The following is a 22,411-nucleotide window of genomic DNA, read 5'->3' as shown; positions in this document are numbered from 1 at the left end:
AGTCCCTAGAGGGTGTGTAATTTACAGCCCCCGCGGATACCCGGTCCCTGGAGGGTGTGTAATGTAAAGCCCCCGCGGATTCCCGGTCCCTGGAGGGTGTGTGATGTACAGCCCCCGCGGATACTCGGTCCCTGGAGGGTGTGTAATGTACAGCCCCCGCGGATTCCCGGTCCCTGGAGGGTGTGTAATGTACAGCCCCCGCGGATTCCCGGTCCCTGGAGGGTGTGTAATGTACAGCCCCCGCGGATTCCCTGTCCCTGGAGGGTGTGTAATGTACAGCCCCCGCGGATTTCCGGTCCCTGGAGGTGTGTAATCTACAGCCCCCGCGGATTCCGGACCCTGGAGGGTGTGTAATGTACAGCACCTGCGGATTCCCGGTCCCTGGAGGGTGTGTAATGTAAAGCCCCCGCGGATTCCCGGTCCCTGGAGGTGTGTAATTTACAGCGCCCACGAATTCCCGGTCCCTGGAGGGTGTGTAATTTACAGCCCCCGCGGATTCCCGGTCCCTGGAGGGTGTGTAATTTACAGCCCCCGCGGATTCCCGGTCCCTGGAGGGTGTGTAATGTACAGCCCCCGCGGATTCCCGGTCCCTGGATGGTGTGTCATGTACAGCCCCCGCGGATTCCCGGTCCCTGGAGGGTGTGTAATGTACAGCCCCCGCGGATTCCCGGTCCCTGGAGGGTGTGTAATCTACAGCCCCCGCGGATTCCCGGTCCCTGGAGGGTGTGTAATGGACAGCACCTGCGGATTCCCGGCCCCTGGAGGGTGTGAAATGTACAGCCCCCGCGGATTCCCGGTCCCTGGAGGGTGTGTAATGTACAGCCCCCGCGGATTCCCGGTCCCTGGAGGGTGTGTAATGTACAGCCCCCGCGGATTCCCGGTCCCTGGAGGGTGTGTAATGTACAGCCCCCACGGATTCCCGGTCCCTGGAGGGTGTGTAATGTACAGCCCCCGCGGATTACCGGTCCCTGGAGGGTGTGTAATGTACAGCACCCGCGGATTCCCGGTCCCTGGAGGGTGTGTAATGTACAGCACCTGCGGATTCCCGGTCCCTGGAGGGTGTGTAATGTACAGCCCCCGCGAATTCCCGGTCCCTGGAGGGTGTGTAATGTACAGCCCCCGCGGATTCCCGGTCCCTGGAGGGTGTGTAATTTACAGCGCGCACGGATTCCCGGTCCCTGGAGGGTGTGTAATGTAAAGCCCCCGCGGATTCCCGGTCCCTGGAGGGTGTGTGATGTACAGCCCCCGCGGATTCCCGGTCCCTGGAGGGTGTGTAATTTACAGCGCGCACGGATTCCTGGTCCCTGGAGGGTGTGTAATTTACAGCCCCCGTGGATTCCCGGTCCCTCGAGGGTGTGTAATGTACAGCCCCCGCGGATTCCCGGTCCCTGGAGGGTGTGTAATTTACAGCCCCCACGGATTCCCGGTCCCTGGAGGGTGTGTAATTTACAGCGCGCACGGATTCCTGGTCCCTGGAGGGTGTGTAATTTACAGCCCCTGCGGATTCCCGGTCCCTGGAGGGTGTGTAATTTACAGCGCGCACGGATTCCCTGTCCCTGGAGGGTGTGTAATTTACAGCCCCCGCGGATTCCCGGTCCCTAGAGGGTGTGTAATTTACAGCCCCCGCGGATTCCCGGTCCCTGGAGGGTGTGTAATTTACAGCCCCTGCGGATTCCCGGTCCCTGGAGGGTGTGTAATTTACAGCCCCCGCGGATTCCCGGTCCCTGGAGGGTGTGTAATTTACAGCCCCCGCGGATTCCCGGTCCCTGGAGGGTGTGTAATTTACAGCACCTGCGGATTCCCGGTCCCTGGAGGGTGTGTAATTTACAGCCCCCGCGGATTCCCGGTCCCTGGAGGGTGTGTAATTTACAGCACCTGCGGATTCCCGGTCCCTGGAGGGTGTGTAATTTACAGCCCCCGCGGATTCCCGGTCCCTGGAGGGTGTGTAATTTACAGCCCCCGCGGATTCCCGGTCCCTGGAGGGTGTGTAATTTACAGCCCCCGCGGATTCCCGGTCCCTGGAGGGTGTGTAATTTACAGCCCCTGCGGATTCCCGGTCCCTGGAGGGTGTGTAATTTACAGCCCCCGCGGATTCCCGGTCCCTGGAGGGTGTGTAATTTACAGCCCCCGCGGATTCCCGGTCCCTGGAGGGTGTGTAATTTACAGCACCTGCGGATTCCCGGTCCCTGGAGGGTGTGTAATTTACAGCCCCCGCGGATTCCCGGTCCCTGGAGGGTGTGTAATGTACAGCCCCCGCGGATACCCGGTCCCTGGAGGGTGTGTAATGTACAGCCCCCGCGGATTCCCGGTCCCTGGAGGGTGTGTAATTTACAACCCCCGCGGATTCCCGGTCCCTGGAGGGTGTGTAATTTACAGCCCCCGCGGATTCCCGGTCCCTGGAGGGTGTGTAATGTACAGCCCCCGCGGATTCCCGGTCCCTGGAGGGTGTGTAATGTACAGCCCCCGCGGATTCCCGGTCCCTGGAGGGTGTGTAATTTACAGCCCCCGCGGATTCCCGGTCCCTAGAGGGTGTGTAATTTACAGCGCGCACGGATTCCTGGTCCCTGGAGGGTGTGTAATTTACAGCCCCTGCGGATTCCCGGTCCCTGGAGGGTGTGTAATTTACAGCGCGCACGGATTCCCTGTCCCTGGAGGGTGTGTAATTTACAGCCCCCGCGGATTCCCGGTCCCTGGAGGGTGTGTAATGTACAGCCCCCGCGGATTCCCGGTCCCTGGAGGGCGTGTAATCTACAGCCCCCGCGGATTCCCGGTCCCTGGAGGGTGTGTAATGTACAGCCACCGCGGATTCCCTGTCCCTGGAGGGAGTGTAATCTACAGCCCCCGCGGATTCCCGGTCCCTGGAGGGTGTGTAATGTACAGCCCCCGCGGATTCCCGGTCCCTGGAGGGTGTGTAATGTACAGCCCCCGCGGATTCCCGGTCCCTGGAGGGTGTGTAATGTACAGCCCCCGCGGATTCCCGGTCCCTGGAGGGTGTGTAATGTACAGCACCTGCGGATTCCCGGTCCCTGGAGGGTGTGTAATGTACAGCCCCCACGGATTCCCGGTCCCTGGAGGGTGTGTAATGTACAGCCCCCGCGGATTCCCGGCCCCTGGAGGGTGTGTAATGTACAGCCCCCGCGGATTCCCGGTCCCTGGAGGGTGTGTAATGTACAGCACCTGCAGATTCCCGGTCCCTGGAGGGTGTGTAATGTACAGCCCCCACGGATTCCCGGTCCCTGGAGGGTGTGTAATGTACAGCCCCCGCGGATTCCCGGCCCCTGGAGGGTGTGTAATGTACAGCACCTGCGGATTCCCGGTCCCTGGAGGGTGTGTAATGTACAGCCCCCGCGGATTCCCGGTCCCTGGAGGGTGTGTAATGTACAGCCCCCGCGGATTCCCGGTCCCTGGAGGGTGTGTAATTTACAGCGCGCACGGATTCCCGGTCCCTGGAGGGTGTGTAATGTAAAGCCCCCGCGGATTCCCGGTCCCTGGAGGGTGTGTGATGTACAGCCCCCGCGGATTCCCGGTCCCTGGAGGTGTGTAATTTACAGCCCCCGCGGATTCCCGGTCCCTGGAGGTGTGTAATTTACAGCCCCCGCGGATTCCCTGTCCCTGGAGGGTGTGTAATGTACAGCCCCCGCGGATTCCCGGTGCCTGGAGGGTGTGTAATGTACAGCCCCCGCGGATTCCCGGTCCCTGGAGGGTGTGTAATTTACAGCCCCCGCGGATTCCCGGTCCCTGGAGGGTGTGTAATGTACAGCCCCCGCGGATTCCCGGTCCCTAGAGGGTGTGTAATTTACAGCCCCCGCGGATTCCCGGTCCCTGGAGGGTGTGTAATTTACAGCCCCTGCGGATTCCCGGTCCCTGGAGGGTGTGTAATTTACAGCCCCCACGGATTCCCGGTCCCTGGAGGGTGTGTAATCTACAGCCCCCGCGGATTCCCGGTCCCTGGAGGGTGTGTAATGTACAGCCCCCGCGGATTCCCTGTCCCTGGAGGGTGTGTAATCTACAGCCCCCGCGGATTCCCGGTCCCTGGAGGGTGTGTAATGGACAGCACCTGCGGATTCCCGGCCCCTGGAGGGTGTGAAATGTACAGCCCCCGCGGATTCCCGGTCCCTGGAGGGTGTGTAATGTACAGCCCCCGCGGATTCCCGGTCCCTGGAGGGTGTGTAATGTACAGCCCCCGCGGATTCCCGGTCCCTGGAGGGTGTGTAATGTACAGCCCCCGCGGATTCCCGGTCCCTGGAGGGTGTGTAATGTACAGCCCCCGCGGATTCCCGGTCCCTGGAGGGTGTGTAATGTACAGCACCTGCGGATTCCCGGTCCCTGGAGGGTGTGTAATGTACAGCCCCCGCGGATTCCCGGTCCCTGGAGGGTGTGTAATGTACAGCCCCCGCGGATTCCCGGCCCCTGGAGGGTGTGTAATGTACAGCACCCACGGATTCCCGGTCCCTGGAGGGTGTGTAATGTACAGCCCCCGCGGATTCCCGGTCCCTGGAGGGTGTGTAATGTACAGCCCCCGCGGATTCCCGGTCCCTGGAGGGTGTGTAATGTACAGCCCCCGCGGATTCCCGGTCCCTGGAGGGTGTGTAATGTACAGCCCCCGCGGATTCCCGTTCCCTGGAGGGTGTGTAATTTACAGCCCCCGCGGATTCCCGGTCCCTGGAGGGTGTGTAATGTACAGCCCCCGCGGATTCCCGGTCCCTGGAGGGTGTGTAATGTACAGCCCCCGCGGATTCCCGGTCCCTGGAGGGTGTGTAATTTACAGCGCGCACGGATTCCCGGTCCCTGGAGGGTGTGTAATGTAAAGCCCCCGCGGATTCCCGGTCCCTGGAGGGTGTGTGATGTACAGCCCCCGCGGATTCCCGGTCCCTGGAGGTGTGTAATTTACAGCCCCCGCGGATTCCCTGTCCCTGGAGGGTGTGTAATTTACAGCCCCCGCGGATTCCCAGTCCCTGGAGGGTGTGTAATTTACAGCCCCCGCGGATTCCCGGTCCCTGGAGGGTGTGTAATGTACAGCCCCCACGGATTCCCAGTCCCTGGAGGGTGTGTAATTTACAGCCCCCCCGGATTCCCAGTCCCTGGAGGGTGTGTAATGTACAGCCCCCACGGATTCCCGGTCCCTGGAGGTGTGTAATTTACAGCGCGCACGGATTCCCGGTCCCTGGAGGGTGTGTAATTTACAGCCCCCGCGGATTCCCGGTCCCTGGAGGGTGTGTAATCTACAGCCCCCGCGGATTCCCGGTCCCTGGAGGGTGTGTAATTTACAGCCCCCGCGGATTCCCGGTCCCTGGAGGGTGTGTAATTTACAGCCCCCGCGGATTCCCGGTCCCTACAGGGTGTGTAATTTACAGCCCCCGCGGATTCCCGGTCCCTACAGGGTGTGTAATTTACAGCCCCCACGGATTCCCGGTCCCTGGAGGGTACTATACAGCCCCCACGGATTCCCGGTCCCTGGAGGGTGTGTAATGTAAAGCCCCCGCGGATTCCCGGTCCCTGGAGGGTGTGTAATGTACAGCACCTGCGGATTCCCGGTCCCTGGAGGGTAATGTAAAGCCCCCGCGGATTCCCGGTCCCTGGAGGGTGTGTAATGTACAGCACCTGCGGATTCCCGGTCCCTGGAGGGTGTGTAATGTACAGCACCTGCGGATTCCCGGTCCCTGGAGGGTGTGCAATGTACAGCACCTGCGGATTCCCGGTCCCTGGAGGGTGTGTAATTTACAGCGCGCACGGATTCCCGTTCCTTGGAGGGTGTGTAATGTACAGCCCCCACGGATTCCCGGTCCCTGGAGGGTGTGTAATGTAAAGCCCCCGCGGATTCCCGGTCCCTGGAGGGTGTGTAATGTACTGCCCCCGCGGATTCCCGGTCCCTGGAGGTGTGTAATTTACAGCTCCCGCGGATTCCCGGTCCCTGGAGGGTGTGTAATGTACAGCCCCCGCGGATTCCCGGTCCCTGGAGGGTGTGTAATTTACAGCCCCCGCTGATTCCCGGTCCCTAGAGGGTGTGTAATTTACAGCCCCCGCGGATTCCCGGTCCCTGGAGGGTGTGTAATCTACAGCCCCCGCGGATTCCCGGTCCCTGGAGGGTGTGTAATTTACAGCCCCCGCGGATTCCCGGTCCCTGGAGGGTGTGTAATTTACAGCCCCCGCGGATACCCGGTCCCTGGAGGGTGTGTAATTTACAGCCCCCACGGATTCCCGGTCCCTGGAGGTGTGTAATGTACAGCCCCCGCGGATTCCCGGTCCCTGGAGGGTGTGTAATTTACAGCCCCCGCGGATTCCCGGTCCCTGGAGGGTGTGTAATGTACAGCCCCCGCGGATTCCCGGTCCCTGGAGGGTGTGTAATGTACAGCCCCCGCGGATTCCCGGTCCCTGGAGGGTGTGTAATTTACAGCCCCCGCGGATTCCCGGTCCCTGGAGGGTGTGTAATGTACAGCCCCCACGGATTCCCGGTCCCTGGAGGTGTGTAATGTACAGCCCCCGCGGATTCCCGGTCCCTGGAGGGTGTGTAATGTACAGCCCCCGCGGATTCCCGGTCCCTGGAGGGTGTGTAATGTACAGCCCCCGCGGATTCCCGGTCCCTGGAGGGTGTGTAATGTACAGCCCCCGCGGATTCCCGGTCCCTGGAGGGTGTGTAATTTACAGCGCCCACGGATTCCCTGTCCCTGGAGGGTGTGTAATGTACAGCCCCCGCGGATTCCCTGTCCCTGGAGGGTGTGTAATGTACAGCCCCCGCGGATTCCCGGTCCCTGGAGGATGTGTAATTTACAGCCCCGCGGATTCCTGGTTCCTGGAGGATGTGTAATTTACAGCCCCCGCGGATTCCTGGTTCCTGGAGGATGTGTAATTTACAGCGCCCGCGGATTCCCGGTCCCTGGAGGTGTGTAATTTACAGCGCCCGCGGATTCCCGGTCCCTGGAGGTGTGTAATTTACAGCGTGCACGGATTCCCGGTCCCTGGAGGTGTGTAATTTACAGCGCCCATGTATTTCACAGTGCCTAGTGGTTCCTGGAGGATGTGTAATTTACAGCCCCCGCGGATTCCCTGTCCCTGGAGGGTGTGTAATGTACAGCCCCCGCGGATTCCCGGTCCCTGGAGGGTGTGTAATTTACAGCCCCCGCGGATTCCCTGTCCCTGGAGGGTGTGTAATGTACAGCCCCCGCGGATTCCCGGTCCCTGGAGGGTGTGTAATGTACAGCCCCCGCGGATTCCCGGTCCCTGGAGGTGTGTAATTTACAGCGTGCACGGATTCCCGGTCCCTGGAGGGTGTGTAATCTACAGCACCCGCGGATACCCGGTCCCTGGAGGGTGTGTAATCTACAGCCCCCACGGATTCCCGGTCCCTGGAGGGTGTGTAATGTACAGCCCCCGCAGATTCCCGGTCCCTGGAGGTGTGTAATTTACAGCGTGCACGGATTCCCGGTCCCTGGAGGTTGTGTAATCTACAGCCCCCGCGGATTCCCGGTCCCTGGAGGGTGTGTAATTTACAGCCCCCGCGGATTCCCTGTCCCTGGAGGGTGTGTAATGTACAGCCCCCACGGATTCCCGGTCCCTGGAGGATGTGTAATTTACAGCCCCCGCGGATTCCCGGTCCCTGGAGGGTGTGTAATGTACAGCCCCCGCGGATTCCCGGTCCCTGGAGGGTGTGTAATGTACAGCCCCCGCGGATACCCTGTCCCTGGAGGGTGTGTAATTTACAGCCCCCGCGGATTCCCGGTCCCTGGAGGGTGTGTAATTTACAGCCCCCGCGGATTCCCGGTCCCTGGAGGGTGTGTAATTTACAGCCCCCGCGGATTCCCTGTCCCTGGAGGATGTGTAATTTACAGCCCCCACGGATTCCTGGTTCCTGGAGGATGTGTAATTTACAGCCCCCGCGGATTCCTGGTTCCTGGAGGATGTGTAATTTACAGCGCCCGCGGATTCCCGGTCCCTGGAGGTGTGTAATTTACAGCCCCCGCGGATTCCCGGTCCCTGGAGGGTGTGTAATTTACAGCGCCCGCGGATTCCTGGTTCCTGGAGGATGTGTAATTTACAGCGCCCGCGGATTCCTGATCCCTGGAGGTGTGTAATTTACAGCGCCCACGGATTCCTGATCCCTGGAGGTGTGTAATTTACAGCGCCCACATGTTTCACAGTGCCTAGTGGTGTAATCTCATGTGTTATAGCCCGGTCTGTGACACTCTGTGCATTACAGATTGACGTTAATACCCTGAGAGGTATCGACCAGGATATGACATCCTTTGCTTTCCCGTGCGTTCTATCCAATACACTATCAAACACTGACTTCTCCACCTCCTGATGCTGCCTGGCTTGCTGTGTTCCTCCAGCCTCCTGTTTATCTACCTTGCTTTCCAGCATCTGCAGTTTTGTTTTGTCTCGATAAGATGGCAATGCTTGATCAGTTACATTGGAAATGATAGGCCATGCCATCGCAACAATAGCTCTGCCCTTGACACTCATACATATCTGACATCTCTCAACTGACTGACTGCGCAGAAGGGGGACAGAGGAGGTGGGTGGGCAAGGGCAGCGCGGAGGTGAGGAGAGACCACAGGCTGCAGTTGCGCCCATCAGGATCCAGCTTAAAGGTGGCATGGCGCCACACAGCGCCAGCAGAGATCAGGCCTTACCCAAAGTCACAGAGTTTGAGGACTCCTCCTTTCCCAAGCAGGATGTTCTGTGGTTTCATGTCACGGTGCAGGATACGGTGTGAGTGTAGGTAATACAGAGCAGACACCAGCTGACAGGCAATCTCACGGACCTGGAAGGCAGCGGGGGCTGAGTCACTGGGACAGCCGAAGGATTTCATACACAGCCCATGGGGAATTCCAAACCCCGACCATCCCTCGGCGCTGACCCTCCCACAGTGCGCGGAGCTCCCTCGGTGCAGACCCTCCCACAGTGCGGGGCTCCCTCAGCACTGACCCTCCCACAGTGCGGGGCTCCCTCAGCACTGACCCTCCCACAGTGCGGGGCTCCCTCGGCACTGACCCTCCCACAGTGCGGGGCTCCCTCAGCACTGACCCTCCCACAGTGCAGGGCTCCCTCGGCACTGACCCTCCCACAGTGCGGGGCTCCCTCAGCACTGACCCTCCCACAGTGCGGGGCTCCCTCGGCGCTGACCCTCCCACAGTGCGGGGCTCCCTCAGCACTGACCCTCCCACAGTGTGGGGCTCCCTCAGCGCTGACCCTCCCACAGTGAGGGGCTCCCTCAGCACTGACCCTCCCACAGTGCGGGGCTCCCTCGGCGCTGACCCTCCCTCAGTGTGGGGCTCCCTCAGCACTGACCCTCCCACAGTGTGGGGCTCCCTCAGCGCTGACCCTCCCACAGTGCGGGGCTCCCTCAGCACTGACCCTCCCACAGTGCGGGGCTCCCTCAGCACTGACCCTCCCACAGTGCGGGGCTCCCTCAGCACTGACCCTCCCACAGTGCGGGGCTCCCTCGGCGCTGACCCTCCCACAGTGCGGGGCTCCCTCAGCACTGACCCTCCCACAGTGTGGGGCTCCCTCAGCGCTGACCCTCCCACAGTGAGGGGCTCCCTCAGCACTGACCCTCCCACAGTGTGGGGCTCCCTCAGCGCTGACCCTCCCACAGTGAGGGGCTCCCTCAGCACTGACCCTCCCACAGTGAGGGGCTCCCTCATCACTGACCCTCCCACAGTGCGGGGCTCCCTCTGCACTGACCCTCCCACAGTGCGGGGCTCCCTCAGCACTGACCCTCCCACAGTGCGGGGCTCCCTCAGCACTGACCCTCCCACAGTGCGGGGCTCCCTCAGCACTAACCCTCCCACAATGCGGGGTCTGTCTCCGCACTGACCCTCCCACAGTGCGGAGCTCCCTCGGCACTGACCCTCCCACAGTGCGGGGCTTCCTCAGCGCTGACCCTCCCACAGTGCGGTGCTCCCTCGTCACTGACCCTCCCACAGTGCAGGGCTCCCTCAGCACTGACCCTCCCACAGTGCGGGGCTCCCTCAGCACTGACCCTCCCACAGTGCGGGGCTCCCTCAGCGCTGACCCTCCCACAGTGCGGGGCTCCCTCAGCACTGACCCTCCCACAGTGCGGGGCTCCCTCAGCACTGACCCTCCCACAGTGCGGGGCTCCCTCAGCACTGACCCTCCCACAGTGCGGGGCTCCCTCAGCACTGACCCTCCCACAGTGCGGGGCTCCCTCAGCACTGACCCTCCCACAGTGCGGGGCTCCCTCAGCACTGACCCTCCCACAGTGCGGAGCTCACTCGGCACTGACCCTCCCACAGTGCGGGGCTCCCTCAGCACTGACCCTCCCACAGTGCGGGGCTCCCTCAGCACTGACCCTCCCACAGTGCGGGGCTCCCTCGGCACTGACCCTCCCACATTGCGGGGCACCCTCAGCACTGACCCTCCCACAGTCCAGGGCTCCCTCAGCGCTGACCCTCCCACAGAGCGGGGCTCCCTCAGCACTGACCCTCCCACAGTGCGGAGCTCACTCGGCACTGACCCTCCCACAGTGCGGGGCTCCCTCAGCACTGACCCTCCCACAGTGCGGGGCTCCCTCGGCACTGACCCTCCCACATTGCGGGGCTCCCTCAGCACTGACCCTCCCACAGTCCAGGGCTCCCTCAGCGCTGACCCTCCCACAGTGCGGGGCTCACTCAGCGCTGACCCTCCCACAGAGCGGGGCTCCCTCAGCACTGACCCTCCCACAGTGCGGGGCTCCCTCAGCCCTGACCCTCCCACAGTGCGGGGCTCCCTCAGCACTGACCCTCCCACAGTGCGGGGCTCCCTCAGCACTGACCCTCCCACAGTGCGGGGCTCCCTCAGCACTGACCCTCCCACAGTGCGGGGCTCCCTCAGCACTGACCCTCCCACAGTGCGGGGCTCCCTCGGCACTGACCCTCCCACAGTGCGGAGCTCACTCGGCACTGACCCTCCCACAGCGCGGGGCTCCCTCGGCACTGACCCTCCCACAGTGCGGGGCTCCCTCAGCACTGACCCTCCCACAGTGCGGGGCTCCCTCAGCACTGACCCTCCCACAGTCCAGGGCTCCCTCAGCACTGACCCTCCCACAGAGCGGGGCTCCCTCAGCACTGACCCTCCCACAGTGTGGGGCTCCCTCAGCACTGACCCTCCCACAGTGCGGGGCTCCCTCAGCACTGACCCTCCCACAGTGCGGGGCTCCCTCAGCACTGACCCTCCCACAGTGCGGGGCTCCCTCAGCCCTGACCCTCCCACAGTGCGGGGCTCCCTCAGTGCTGACCCTCCCACAGTGCGGGGCTCCCTCGGCGCTGACCCTCCCACAGTGCGGGGCTCCCTCGGCACTGACCCTCCCACAGTGCGGGGCTCCCTCAGCACTGACCCTCCCACAGTGCGGGGCTCCCTCAGCACTGACCCTCCCACAGTGCGGGGCTCCCTCAGCGCTGACCCTCCCACAGTGCGGGGCTCCCTCAGCGCTGACCCTCCCACAGTGCGGGGCTCCCTCAGTGCTGACCCTCCCACAGTGCGGGGCTCCCTCGGCGCTGACCCTCCCACAGTGCGGGGCTCCCTCGGCACTGACCCTCCCACAGTGCGGGGCTCCCTCAGCACTGACCCTCCCACAGTGCGGGGCTCCCTCAGCACTGACCCTCCCACAGTGCGGGGCTCCCTCGGTGCTGACCCTCCCACAGTGCGGAGCTCCCTCAGCACTGACCCTCCCACAGTGCGGGGCTCCCTCGGTGCTGACCCTCCCACAGTCCAGGGCTCCCTCAGCACTGACCCTCCCACAGAGCGAGGCTCCCTCAGCACTGACCCTCCCACAGTGCGGAGCTCCCTCGGCGCTGACCCTCCCACAGTGCGGGGCTCCCTCAGCACTGACCCTCCCACAGTGCGGGGCTCCCTCAGCACTGACCCTCCCACAGTGCGGAGCTCCCTCGGCGCTGACCCATCCACAGTGAGGGGCTCCCTCATCACTGACCCTCCCACAGTGCGGAGCTCCCTCAGCACTGACCCTCCCACAGTGCGGGGCTCCCTCAGCACTGACCCTCCCACAGTGCGGGGTCTGTCTCCGCACTGACCCTCCCACAGTGCGGAGCTCCCTCGGCACTGACCCTCCCACAGTGCGGGACTCCCTCAGCGCTGACCCTCCCACAGTGCGGGGCTCCCTCGGCGCTGACCCTCCCACAGTGCGGGGCTCCCTCGGCACTGACCCTCCCACAGTGCGGGGCTCCCTCGGCACTGACCCTCCCACAGTGCGGAGCTCACTCGGCACTGACCCTCCCACAGCGCGGGGCTCCCTCGGCACTGACCCTCCCACAGTGCGGGGCTCCCTCAGCACTGACCCTCCCACAGTGCGGGGCTCCCTCAGCACTGACCCTCCCACAGTCCAGGGCTCCCTCAGCACTGACCCTCCCACAGAGCGGGGCTCCCTCAGCACTGACCCTCCCACAGTGTGGGGCTCCCTCAGCACTGACCCTCCCACAGTGCGGGGCTCCCTCAGCACTGACCCTCCCACAGTGCGGGGCTCCCTCAGCACTGACCCTCCCACAGTGCGGGGCTCCCTCAGCACTGACCCTCCCACAGTGCGGGGCTCCCTCAGCGCTGACCCTCCCACAGTGCGGGGCTCCCTCAGCGCTGACCCTCCCACAGTGCGGGGCTCCCTCAGCACTGACCCTCCCACAGTGCGGGGCTCCCTCGGCGCTGACCCTCCCACAGTGCGGGGCTCCCTCGGCACTGACCCTCCCACAGTGCGGGGCTCCCTCAGCACTGACCCTCCCACAGTGCGGGGCTCCCTCAGCACTGACCCTCCCACAGTGCGGGGCTCCCTCGGCACTGACCCTCCCACAGTGCGGAGCTCACTCGGCACTGACCCTCCCACAGCGCGGGGCTCCCTCGGCACTGACCCTCCCACAGTGCGGGGCTCCCTCAGCACTGACCCTCCCACAGTGCGGGGCTCCCTCAGCGCTGACCCTCCCACAGTGCGGGGCTCCCTCAGTGCTGACCCTCCCACAGTGCGGGGCTCCCTCGGCGCTGACCCTCCCACAGTGCGGGGCTCCCTCGGCACTGACCCTCCCACAGTGCGGGGCTCCCTCAGCACTGACCCTCCCACAGTGCGGGGCTCCCTCAGCACTGACCCTCCCACAGTGCGGGGCTCCCTCGGTGCTGACCCTCCCACAGTGCGGAGCTCCCTCAGCACTGACCCTCCCACAGTGCGGGGCTCCCTCGGTGCTGACCCTCCCACAGTCCAGGGCTCCCTCAGCACTGACCCTCCCACAGAGCGAGGCTCCCTCAGCACTGACCCTCCCACAGTGCGGAGCTCCCTCGGCGCTGACCCTCCCACAGTGCGGGGCTCCCTCAGCACTGACCCTCCCACAGTGCGGGGCTCCCTCAGCACTGACCCTCCCACAGTGCGGGGCTCCCTCGGCACTGACCCTCCCACAGTGCGGAGCTCACTCGGCACTGACCCTCCCACAGCGCGGGGCTCCCTCGGCACTGACCCTCCCACAGTGCGGGGCTCCCTCAGCACTGACCCTCCCACAGTGCGGGGCTCCCTCAGCGCTGACCCTCCCACAGTGCGGGGCTCCCTCAGTGCTGACCCTCCCACAGTGCGGGGCTCCCTCGGCGCTGACCCTCCCACAGTGCGGGGCTCCCTCGGCACTGACCCTCCCACAGTGCGGGGCTCCCTCAGCACTGACCCTCCCACAGTGCGGGGCTCCCTCAGCACTGACCCTCCCACAGTGCGGGGCTCCCTCGGTGCTGACCCTCCCACAGTGCGGAGCTCCCTCAGCACTGACCCTCCCACAGTGCGGGGCTCCCTCGGTGCTGACCCTCCCACAGTCCAGGGCTCCCTCAGCACTGACCCTCCCACAGAGCGAGGCTCCCTCAGCACTGACCCTCCCACAGTGCGGAGCTCCCTCGGCGCTGACCCTCCCACAGTGCGGGGCTCCCTCAGCACTGACCCTCCCACAGTGCGGGGCTCCCTCAGCACTGACCCTCCCACAGTGCGGAGCTCCCTCGGCGCTGACCCTCCCACAGTGCGGGGTCTGTCTCCGCACTGACCCTCCCACAGTGCGGAGCTCCCTCAGCACTGACCCTCCCACAGTGCGGGGCTCCCTCAGCACTGACCCTCCCACAGTGCGGGGTCTGTCTCCGCACTGACCCTCCCACAGTGCGGAGCTCCCTCGGCACTGACCCTCCCACAGTGCGGGACTCCCTCAGCACTGACCCTCCCACAGTGCGGAGCTCCCTCGGCGCTGACCCTCCCACAGTGCGGGGCTCCCTCGGCACTGACCCTCCCACAGTGCGGGGCTCCCTCGGCACTGACCCTCCCACAGTGCGGAGCTCACTCGGCACTGACCCTCCCACAGCGCGGGGCTCCCTCGGCACTGACCCTCCCACAGTGCGGGGCTCCCTCAGCACTGACCCTCCCACAGTGCGGGGCTCCCTCAGCACTGACCCTCCCACAGTCCAGGGCTCCCTCAGCACTGACCCTCCCACAGAGCGGGGCTCCCTCAGCACTGACCCTCCCACAGTGTGGGGCTCCCTCAGCACTGACCCTCCCACAGTGCGGGGCTCCCTCAGCACTGACCCTCCCACAGTGCGGGGCTCCCTCAGCACTGACCCTCCCACAGTGCGGGGCTCCCTCAGCCCTGACCCTCCCACAGTGCGGGGCTCCCTCAGTGCTGACCCTCCCACAGTGCGGGGCTCCCTCGGCGCTGACCCTCCCACAGTGCGGGGCTCCCTCGGCACTGACCCTCCCACAGTGCGGGGCTCCCTCAGCACTGACCCTCCCACAGTGCGGGGCTCCCTCAGCACTGACCTTCCCACAGTGCGGGGCTCCCTCAGCGCTGACCCTCCCACAGTGCGGGGCTCCCTCAGCGCTGACCCTCCCACAGTGCGGGGCTCCCTCAGTGCTGACCCTCCCACAGTGCGGGGCTCCCTCGGCGCTGACCCTCCCACAGTGCGGGGCTCCCTCGGCACTGACCCTCCCACAGTGCGGGGCTCCCTCAGCACTGACCCTCCCACAGTGCGGGGCTCCCTCAGCACTGACCCTCCCACAGTGCGGGGCTCCCTCGGTGCTGACCCTCCCACAGTGCGGGGCTCCCTCAGCACTGACCCTCCCACAGTGCGGGGCTCCCTCGGTGCTGACCCTCCCACAGTCCAGGGCTCCCTCAGCACTGACCCTCCCACAGTGCGGGGCTCCCTCAGCACTGACCCTCCCACAGTGCGGAGCTCCCTCGGCGCTGACCCTCCCACAGTGCGGGGCTCCCTCAGCACTGACCCTCCCACAGTGCGGGGCTCCCTCAGCACTGACCCTCCCACAGTGCGGGGCTCCCTCAGCACTGACCCTCCCACAGTGCGGAGCTCCCTCGGCGCTGACCCATCCACAGTGAGGGGCTCCCTCATCACTGACCCTCCCACAGTGCGGGGCTCCCTCAGCACTGACCCTCCCACAGTGCGGGGCTCCCTCAGCACTGACCCTCCCACAGTGCGGAGCTCCCTCGGCGCTGACCCATCCACAGTGAGGGGCTCCCTCAGCACTGACCCTCCCACAGTGCGGGGCTCCCTCAGCACTGACCCTCCCACAGTGCGGGGCTCCCTCAGCACTGACCCTCCCACAGTGCAGAGCTCCCTCGGCGCTGACCCATCCACAGTGCGGGGCTCCCTCATCACTGACCCTCCCACAGTGCGGAGCTCCCTCAGCACTGACCCTCCCACAGTGCGGGGCTCCCTCATCACTGACCCTCCCACAGTGCGGAGCTCCCTCAGCACTGACCCTCCCACAGTGCGGGGCTCCCTCAGCACTGACCCTCCCACAGTGCGGGGTCTGTCTCCGCACTGACCCTCCCACAGTGCGGAGCTCCCTCGGCACTGACCCTCCCACAGTGCGGGGCTCCCTCAGCGCTGACCCTCCCACAGTGCGGGGCTCCCTCGGCGCTGACCCTTCCACAGTGCGGGGCTCCCTCAGCACGGATCCTCCCACAGTGCGGGGCTCCCTCAGCACTGACCCTCCCACAGTGCGGGGCTCCCTCAGCACTGACCCTCCCACAGTGCGGGGCTCCCTCAGCACTGACCCTCCCACAGTGCGGGGCTCCCTCAGCACTGACCCTCCCACAGTGCGGGGCACCCTCAGCACTGACCCTCCCACAGTGCGGGGCTCCCTCAGCACTGACCCTCCCACAGTGCGGGGCTCCCTCGTCACTGACCCTCCCACAGTGCGGGGCTCCCTCAGCACTGACCCTCCCACAGTGCGGGGCTCCCTCAGCACTGACCCTCCCACAGTGCGGGGCTCCCTCAGCACTGACCCTCCCACAGTGCGGGGCTCCCTCAGCACTGACCCTCCCACAGTGCGGGGTCTGTCTCAGCACTGACCCTCCCACAGTGTGGGGCTCCCTCAGCACTGACCCTCCCACAGTGCGGGGTCTGTCTCAGCACTGACCCTCCCACAGTGTGGGGCTCCCTCAGCGCTGACCCTCCCACAGTGCGGAGCTCCCTCAGCACTGACCCTCCCACAGTGCAGAGCTTCCTCGTCACTGACCCTCCCACAGTGTGGGGCTCCCTCAGCACTGACCCTCCCACAGTGCGGGGCTCCCTCAGCACTGACCCTCCCACAGTGCGGAGCTCACTCGGCACTGACCCTCCGACAGTGCGGGGCTCCCTCGGCACTGACCCTCCCACAGTGCGGAGCTCACTCGGCACTGACCCTCCGACAGTGCGGGGCTCCCTCGGCGCTGACCCTCCCACAGTGCGGGGCTCCCTCGGCACTGACCCTCACACAGTGCGGAGCTCACTCGGCACTGACCCTCCCACAGTGCGGAGCTCCCTCAGCGCTGACCCTCCCACAGTGCGGGGCTCCCTCAGCACTGACCCTCCCACAGTGCGGGGCTCCCTCAGCACTGACCCTCCCACAGTGCGGAGCTCCCTCAGCGCTGACCCTCCCACAGGGCGGGGCTCCCTCAGCACTGACCCTCCCACAGTGCGGGGCTCCCTCAGCACTGACCCTCCCACAGTGCGGGGCTCCCTCAGCACTGACCCTCCCACAGTGCGGGGCTCCCTCAGCACTGACCCTCCCACAGTGCGGGGCTCCCTCAGCACTGACCCTCCCACAGTGCGGGGCTCCCTCAGCACTGACCCTCCCACAGTGCGGGGCTCCCTCAGCACTGACCCTCCCACAGTGCGGGGCTCCCTCAGCCCTGACCCTCCCACAGTGCGGGGCTCCCTCAGCACTGACCCTCCCACAGTGCGGGGCTCCCTCAGCACTGACCCTCCCACAGTGCGGGGCTCCCTCAGCACTGACCCTCCCACAGTGCGGGGCTCCCTCAGCACTGACCCTCCCACAGTGCGGGGCTCCCTCAGCGCTGACCCTCCCACAGTGCGGGGCTCCCTCAGCGCTGACCCTCCCACAGTGCGGGGCTCCCTCAGCACTGACCCTCCCACAGCACTGACCCTCCCTCAGCGCTGACCCTCCCACAGTGCGGGGCTCCCTCAGCGCTGACCCTCCCACAGTGCGGGGCTCCCTCAGCACTGACCCTCCCACAGTGCGGGGCTCCCTCAGCACTGACCCTCCCACAGTGCGGGGCTCCCTCAGCACTGACCCTCCCACAGTGCGGGGCTCCCTCGGTGCTGACCCTCCCACAGTGCGGGGCTCCCTCAGCACTGACCCTCCCACAGTGCGGGGCTCCCTCAGCACTGACCCTCCCACAGTGCGGGGCTCCCACAGCACTGACCCTCCCACAGTGCGGGGCTCCCTCAGCACTGACCCTCCCACAGTGCGGGGCTCCCTCGGTGCTGACCCTCCCACAGTGCGGGGCTCCCTCAGCACTGACCCTCCCACAGTGCGGGGCTCCCTCAGCACTGACCCTCCCACAGTGCGGGGCTCCCTCGGCACTGACCCTCCCACAGTGCGGGGCTCCCTCAGCACTGACCCTCCCACAGTCCAGGGCTCCCTCAGCACTGACCCTCCCACAGTGCGGGGCTCCCTCGGCACTGACCCTCCCACAGTGCGGGGCTCCCTCGGCACTGACCCTCCCACAGTGCGGGGCTCCCTCGGCGCTGACCCTCCCACATTGCGGGGCTCCCTCAGCACTGACCCTCCCACAGTGCGGGGCTCCCTCAGCACTGACCCTCCCACAGCGCGGGGTTCCCTCGGCACTGACCCTCCCACAGTGCGGGGCTCCCTCAGCACTGACCCTCCCACAGTGCGGGGCTCCCTCAGCACTGACCCTCCCACAGTGCGGGGCTCCCTCAGCACTGACCCTCCCACAGTGCGGGGCTCCCTCAGCACTGACCCTCCCACAGTGCGGGGCTCCCTCAGCACTGACCCTCCCACAGTGCGGGGCTCCCTCAGCACTGACCCTCCCACAGTGCGGGGCTCCCTCAGCACTGACCCTCCCACAGTGCGGGGCTCCCTCAGCCCTGACCCTCCCACAGTGCGGGGCTCCCTCAGCACTGACCCTCCCACAGTGCGGGGCTCCCTCAGCACTGACCCTCCCACAGTGCGGGGCTCCCTCAGCACTGACCCTCCCACAGTGCGGGGCTCCCTCAGCGCTGACCCTCCCACAGTGCGGGGCTCCCTCAGCGCTGACCCTCCCACAGTGCGGGGCTCCCTCAGCACTGACCCTCCCACAGCACTGACCCTCCCTCAGCGCTGACCCTCCCACAGTGCGGGGCTCCCTCAGCGCTGACCCTCCCACAGTGCGGGGCTCCCTCAGCACTGACCCTCCCACAGTGCGGGGCTCCCTCAGCACTGACCCTCCCACAGTGCGGGGCTCCCTCGGTGCTGACCCTCCCACAGTGCGGGGCTCCCTCAGCACTGACCCTCCCACAGTGCGGGGCTCCCTCAGCACTGACCCTCCCACAGTGCGGGGCTCCCTCAGCACTGACCCTCCCACAGTGCGGGGCTCCCTCAGCACTGACCCTCCCACAGTGCGGGGCTCCCTCGGTGCTGACCCTCCCACAGTGCGGGGCTCCCTCAGCACTGACCCTCCCACAGTGCGGGGCTCCCTCAGCACTGACCCTCCCACAGTGCGGGGCTCCCTCGGCACTGACCCTCCCACAGTGCGGGGCTCCCTCAGCACTGACCCTCCCACAGTCCAGGGCTCCCTCAGCACTGACCCTCCCACAGTGCGGGGCTCCCTCGGCACTGACCCTCCCACAGTGCGGGGCTCCCTCGGCACTGACCCTCCCACAGTGCGGGGCTCCCTCGGCGCTGACCCTCCCACAGTGCGGGGCTCCCTCAGCACTGACCCTCCCACAGTGCGGAGCTCCCTCAGCACTGACCCTCCCACAGTGCGGAGCTCCCTCGGCACTGACCCTCCCACAGTGCGGGGCTCCCTCAGCACTGACCCTCCCACAGTGCGGGGCTCCCTCAGCGCTGACCCTCCCACAGTGCGGTGCTCCCTCGGCGCTGACCCTTCCACAGTGCGGGGCTCCCTCAGCACGGATCCTCCCACAGTGCAGAGCTCCCTCGTCACTGACCCTCCCACAGTGCAGGGCTCCCTCAGCGCTGACCCTCCGACAGTGCAGAGCTCCCTCGTCACTGACCCTCCCACAGTGCAGGGCTCCCTCAGCACTGACCCTCCCATAGTGCGGGGCTCCCTCGGCGCTGACCCTCCCACAGTGCGGGGCTCCCTCGGCGCTGACCCTCCCACAGTGCGGGGCTCCCTCAGCACGGATCCTCCCACAGTGCGGAGCTCACTCGGCACTGACCCTCCCACAGTGCGGGGCTCCCTCAGCACTGACCCTCCCACAGCGCGGGGTTCCCTCGGCACTGACCCTCCCACAGTGCGGGGCTCCCTCAGCACTGACCCTCCCACAGTGCGGGGCTCCCTCAGCACTGACCCTCCCACAGTGCGGGGCTCCCTCAGCACTGACCCTCCCACAGTGTGGGGCTCCCTCAGCACTGACCCTCCCACAGTCCAGGGCTCCCTCAGCACTGACCCTCCCACAGAGCGGGGCTCCCTCAGCACTGACCCTCCCACAGTGTGGGGCTCCCTCAGCACTGACCCTCCCACAGTGCGGGGCTCCCTCAGCACTGACCCTCCCACAGTGCGGGGCTCCCTCAGCGCTGACCCTCCCACAGTGCGGGGCTCCCTCAGTGCTGACCCTCCCACAGTGCGGGGCTCCCTCAGCACTGACCCTCCCACAGTGCGGGGCTCCCTCAGCACTGACCCTCCCACAGTGCGGGGCTCCCTCAGTGCTGACCCTCCCACAGTGCGGGGCTCCCTCGGCGCTGACCCTCCCACAGTGCGGGGCTCCCTCAGCACTGACCCTCCCACAGTGCGGGGCTCCCTCAGCACTGACCCTCCCACAGTGCGGAGCTCACTCGGTGTGTATATGGCACAGTGCAAATCATGGCCTGAGCTCTGAGTTGGTTTAGATGTGAGGGATTATCATTGCTGAGGGACTGGGTCAGAGGGAGGAGGGCGAGTTGACTGTCTGTACCTGCTCCTCGGGCAGATTTCCGTCATCCTCCAGAATCTGGAAGAGCTCCCCCTCAGCAAACTCTGTCACCACCACCACCTGCAAACAAAAAAAAAAGACAGCACGGGACTCAACTCTGAAGAGAAGACACTCTGCACTCGTCCCGTGGACGTCATTTCATTTCCCTCACCTTCAGCTCTTTGCGCTCCCCCCCCCCCCACCCCTCTGCTCCCCAAAGCCTGTGCCACCATCATTGAGACACTGTCCGAGAGATAGGGCCCTACCCCTGCCCCTGCCACAGCTCGATCGAGACACTGACCCCCTCCCTCCCCCCACCGACACGGGCGGCGGTGCGTACCCTCTGCAAGACCCACTGCAGAGCCTCACTGACTGACAGCAGCTTCTGAAGCTGCTAGCCCTTTAGCCATTCCTGGAAGGGCAGCAGAAGCAAAGGAGGAAAACACTACGCCCTGCAAGCTCCCCTCCGAGAAACCCCCAGTGGGTACGGTATCGGCCGTTCCCTTCAGGGTCCAAACCCTGAGCTCGCTCCCTCAGTATGCTGTGTCCCTACACCACATGGAGAGGGAGCAGGGTGGATGAGGGACTGCAGCGGTTCAGGAAGGCAGCTCACCCCACGTTCTCTGGGAGGGGGAGTGATGGAGGTGTACGTACTAGTCCCAGCCAGCGACACCCATTGTTCAGGGACCAGAGAACAGTGCCAATGCCTCACTGCAGCTTTTGAGTTTACACAATCTACTCTGATGAGGGCAGCCTGGTAGTGCCCAGGGATTTGCAGGTTAGGGTGGGATTGGCCCTGGGAAATTGTCCCGTAGTGCCCAGGGATGTGCAGGTTAGGGTGGGATTGGCCGTGGGGAAATTGTCCTGTAGTGCCCAGGGATGTGCAGGTTAGGGTGGGATTGGCCGTGGGGAAATTGTCCCGTAGTGCCCAGGGATGTGCAGGTCAGGGTGGGTTGGCCGTGGGGAAATTATCCCGTAGTGCCCAGGGATGTACAGGTTAGGGTGGATTGGCCATGGGAAATTGTCCCGTAGTGCCCAGGGATGTGCAGGTTAGGGTGGATTGGCCGTGGGGAAATTGTCCCGTAGTGTCCAGGGATGTGCAGGTTAGGGTGGATTGGCCGTGGGGAAATTGTCCCATAGTGCCCAGGGATGTGTAGGTTAGGGTGGATCGGCTGTGGTGAAATTGTCCCCTAGTGCCCAGGGATGTGCAGGTTAGGGTGGGTTGGCCGTGGGGAAATTGTCCCGTAGTGTCCAGGGATGTGCAGGTTATGGTGGGATTGGCCGTGGGGAAATTGTCCCGTAGTGTCCAGGGATGTGCGGGTTATGGTGGGATTGGCCGTGGGGAAATTGTCCCGTAGTGCCCAGGGATGTGCGGGTTATGGTGGGATTGGCCGTGGGGAAATTGTCCCGTAGTGTCCAGGGATGTGCAGGTTACGGTGGATTGGCCGTGGGGAAATTGTCCCGTAGTGTCCAGGGATGTGCGGGTTAGGGTGGATTGGCCGTGGGGAAATTGTCCCGTAGTGCCCAGGGATGTGCAGGTTAGTGTGGGATTGGCCGTGGGGAAATTGTCCCGTAGTGCCCAGGGATGTACAGGTTAGGGTGGATTGGCCGTGGGGAAATTGTCCCGTAGTGTCCAGGGATGTGCAGGTTAGGGTGGGTTGGCCGTGGGAAAATTGTCCCGTAGTGTCCAGGGATGTGCGGGTTAGGGTGGATTGGCCGTGGGGAAATTGTCCCGTAGTGCCCAGGGATGTGCGGGTTAGGGTGGACTGGCCGTGGGGAAATTGTCCCGTAGTGCCCAGGGATGTGCAGGTTAGGGTGGATCGGCCGTGGGGAAATTGTCCCGTAGTGCCCAGGGATGTGCAGGTTATGGTGGATTGGCCGTGGGGAAATTGTCCCGTAGTGCCCAGGGATGTGCAGGTTAGGGTGGGTTGGCCGTGGGGAAATTGTCCCGTAGTGTCCAGGGATGTGCAGGTTACGGTGGATTGGCCGTGGGGAAATTGTCCCGTAGTGTCCAGGGATG

General features: G+C 65.2%; 1 protein-coding gene across 1 annotated transcript in view; it reads right to left on the bottom strand.

Annotated features, from left to right (window-relative positions):
- The window catches only part of LOC122546227 (serine/threonine-protein kinase 36), a 79,184-nt gene that overhangs the window by 51,207 nt on the left and 5,566 nt on the right, over positions 1-22,411 (bottom strand). Inside the window, exons 3-4 of the mRNA XM_087984308.1 lie at positions 20,395-20,472; positions 8,631-8,761 (exon numbers count right to left, since the gene is read on the bottom strand). Of these exons, the coding sequence (XP_087840434.1) occupies positions 8,631-8,761; positions 20,395-20,472 (209 nt within the window). The remainder of the gene's footprint in view (positions 1-8,630; positions 8,762-20,394; positions 20,473-22,411) is intronic.

Source organism: Chiloscyllium plagiosum, unplaced genomic scaffold (assembly GCF_037043375.1).
Source record: "Chiloscyllium plagiosum isolate Xiang-an unplaced genomic scaffold, Cpla_swu_hap1 HiC_scaffold_48, whole genome shotgun sequence".
Lineage (NCBI taxonomy): Eukaryota > Metazoa > Chordata > Chondrichthyes > Orectolobiformes > Hemiscylliidae > Chiloscyllium > Chiloscyllium plagiosum.
The sequence above is the reverse complement of the archived record's forward strand: the minus strand, read 5'-3'. Positions and strand labels throughout refer to the sequence as shown.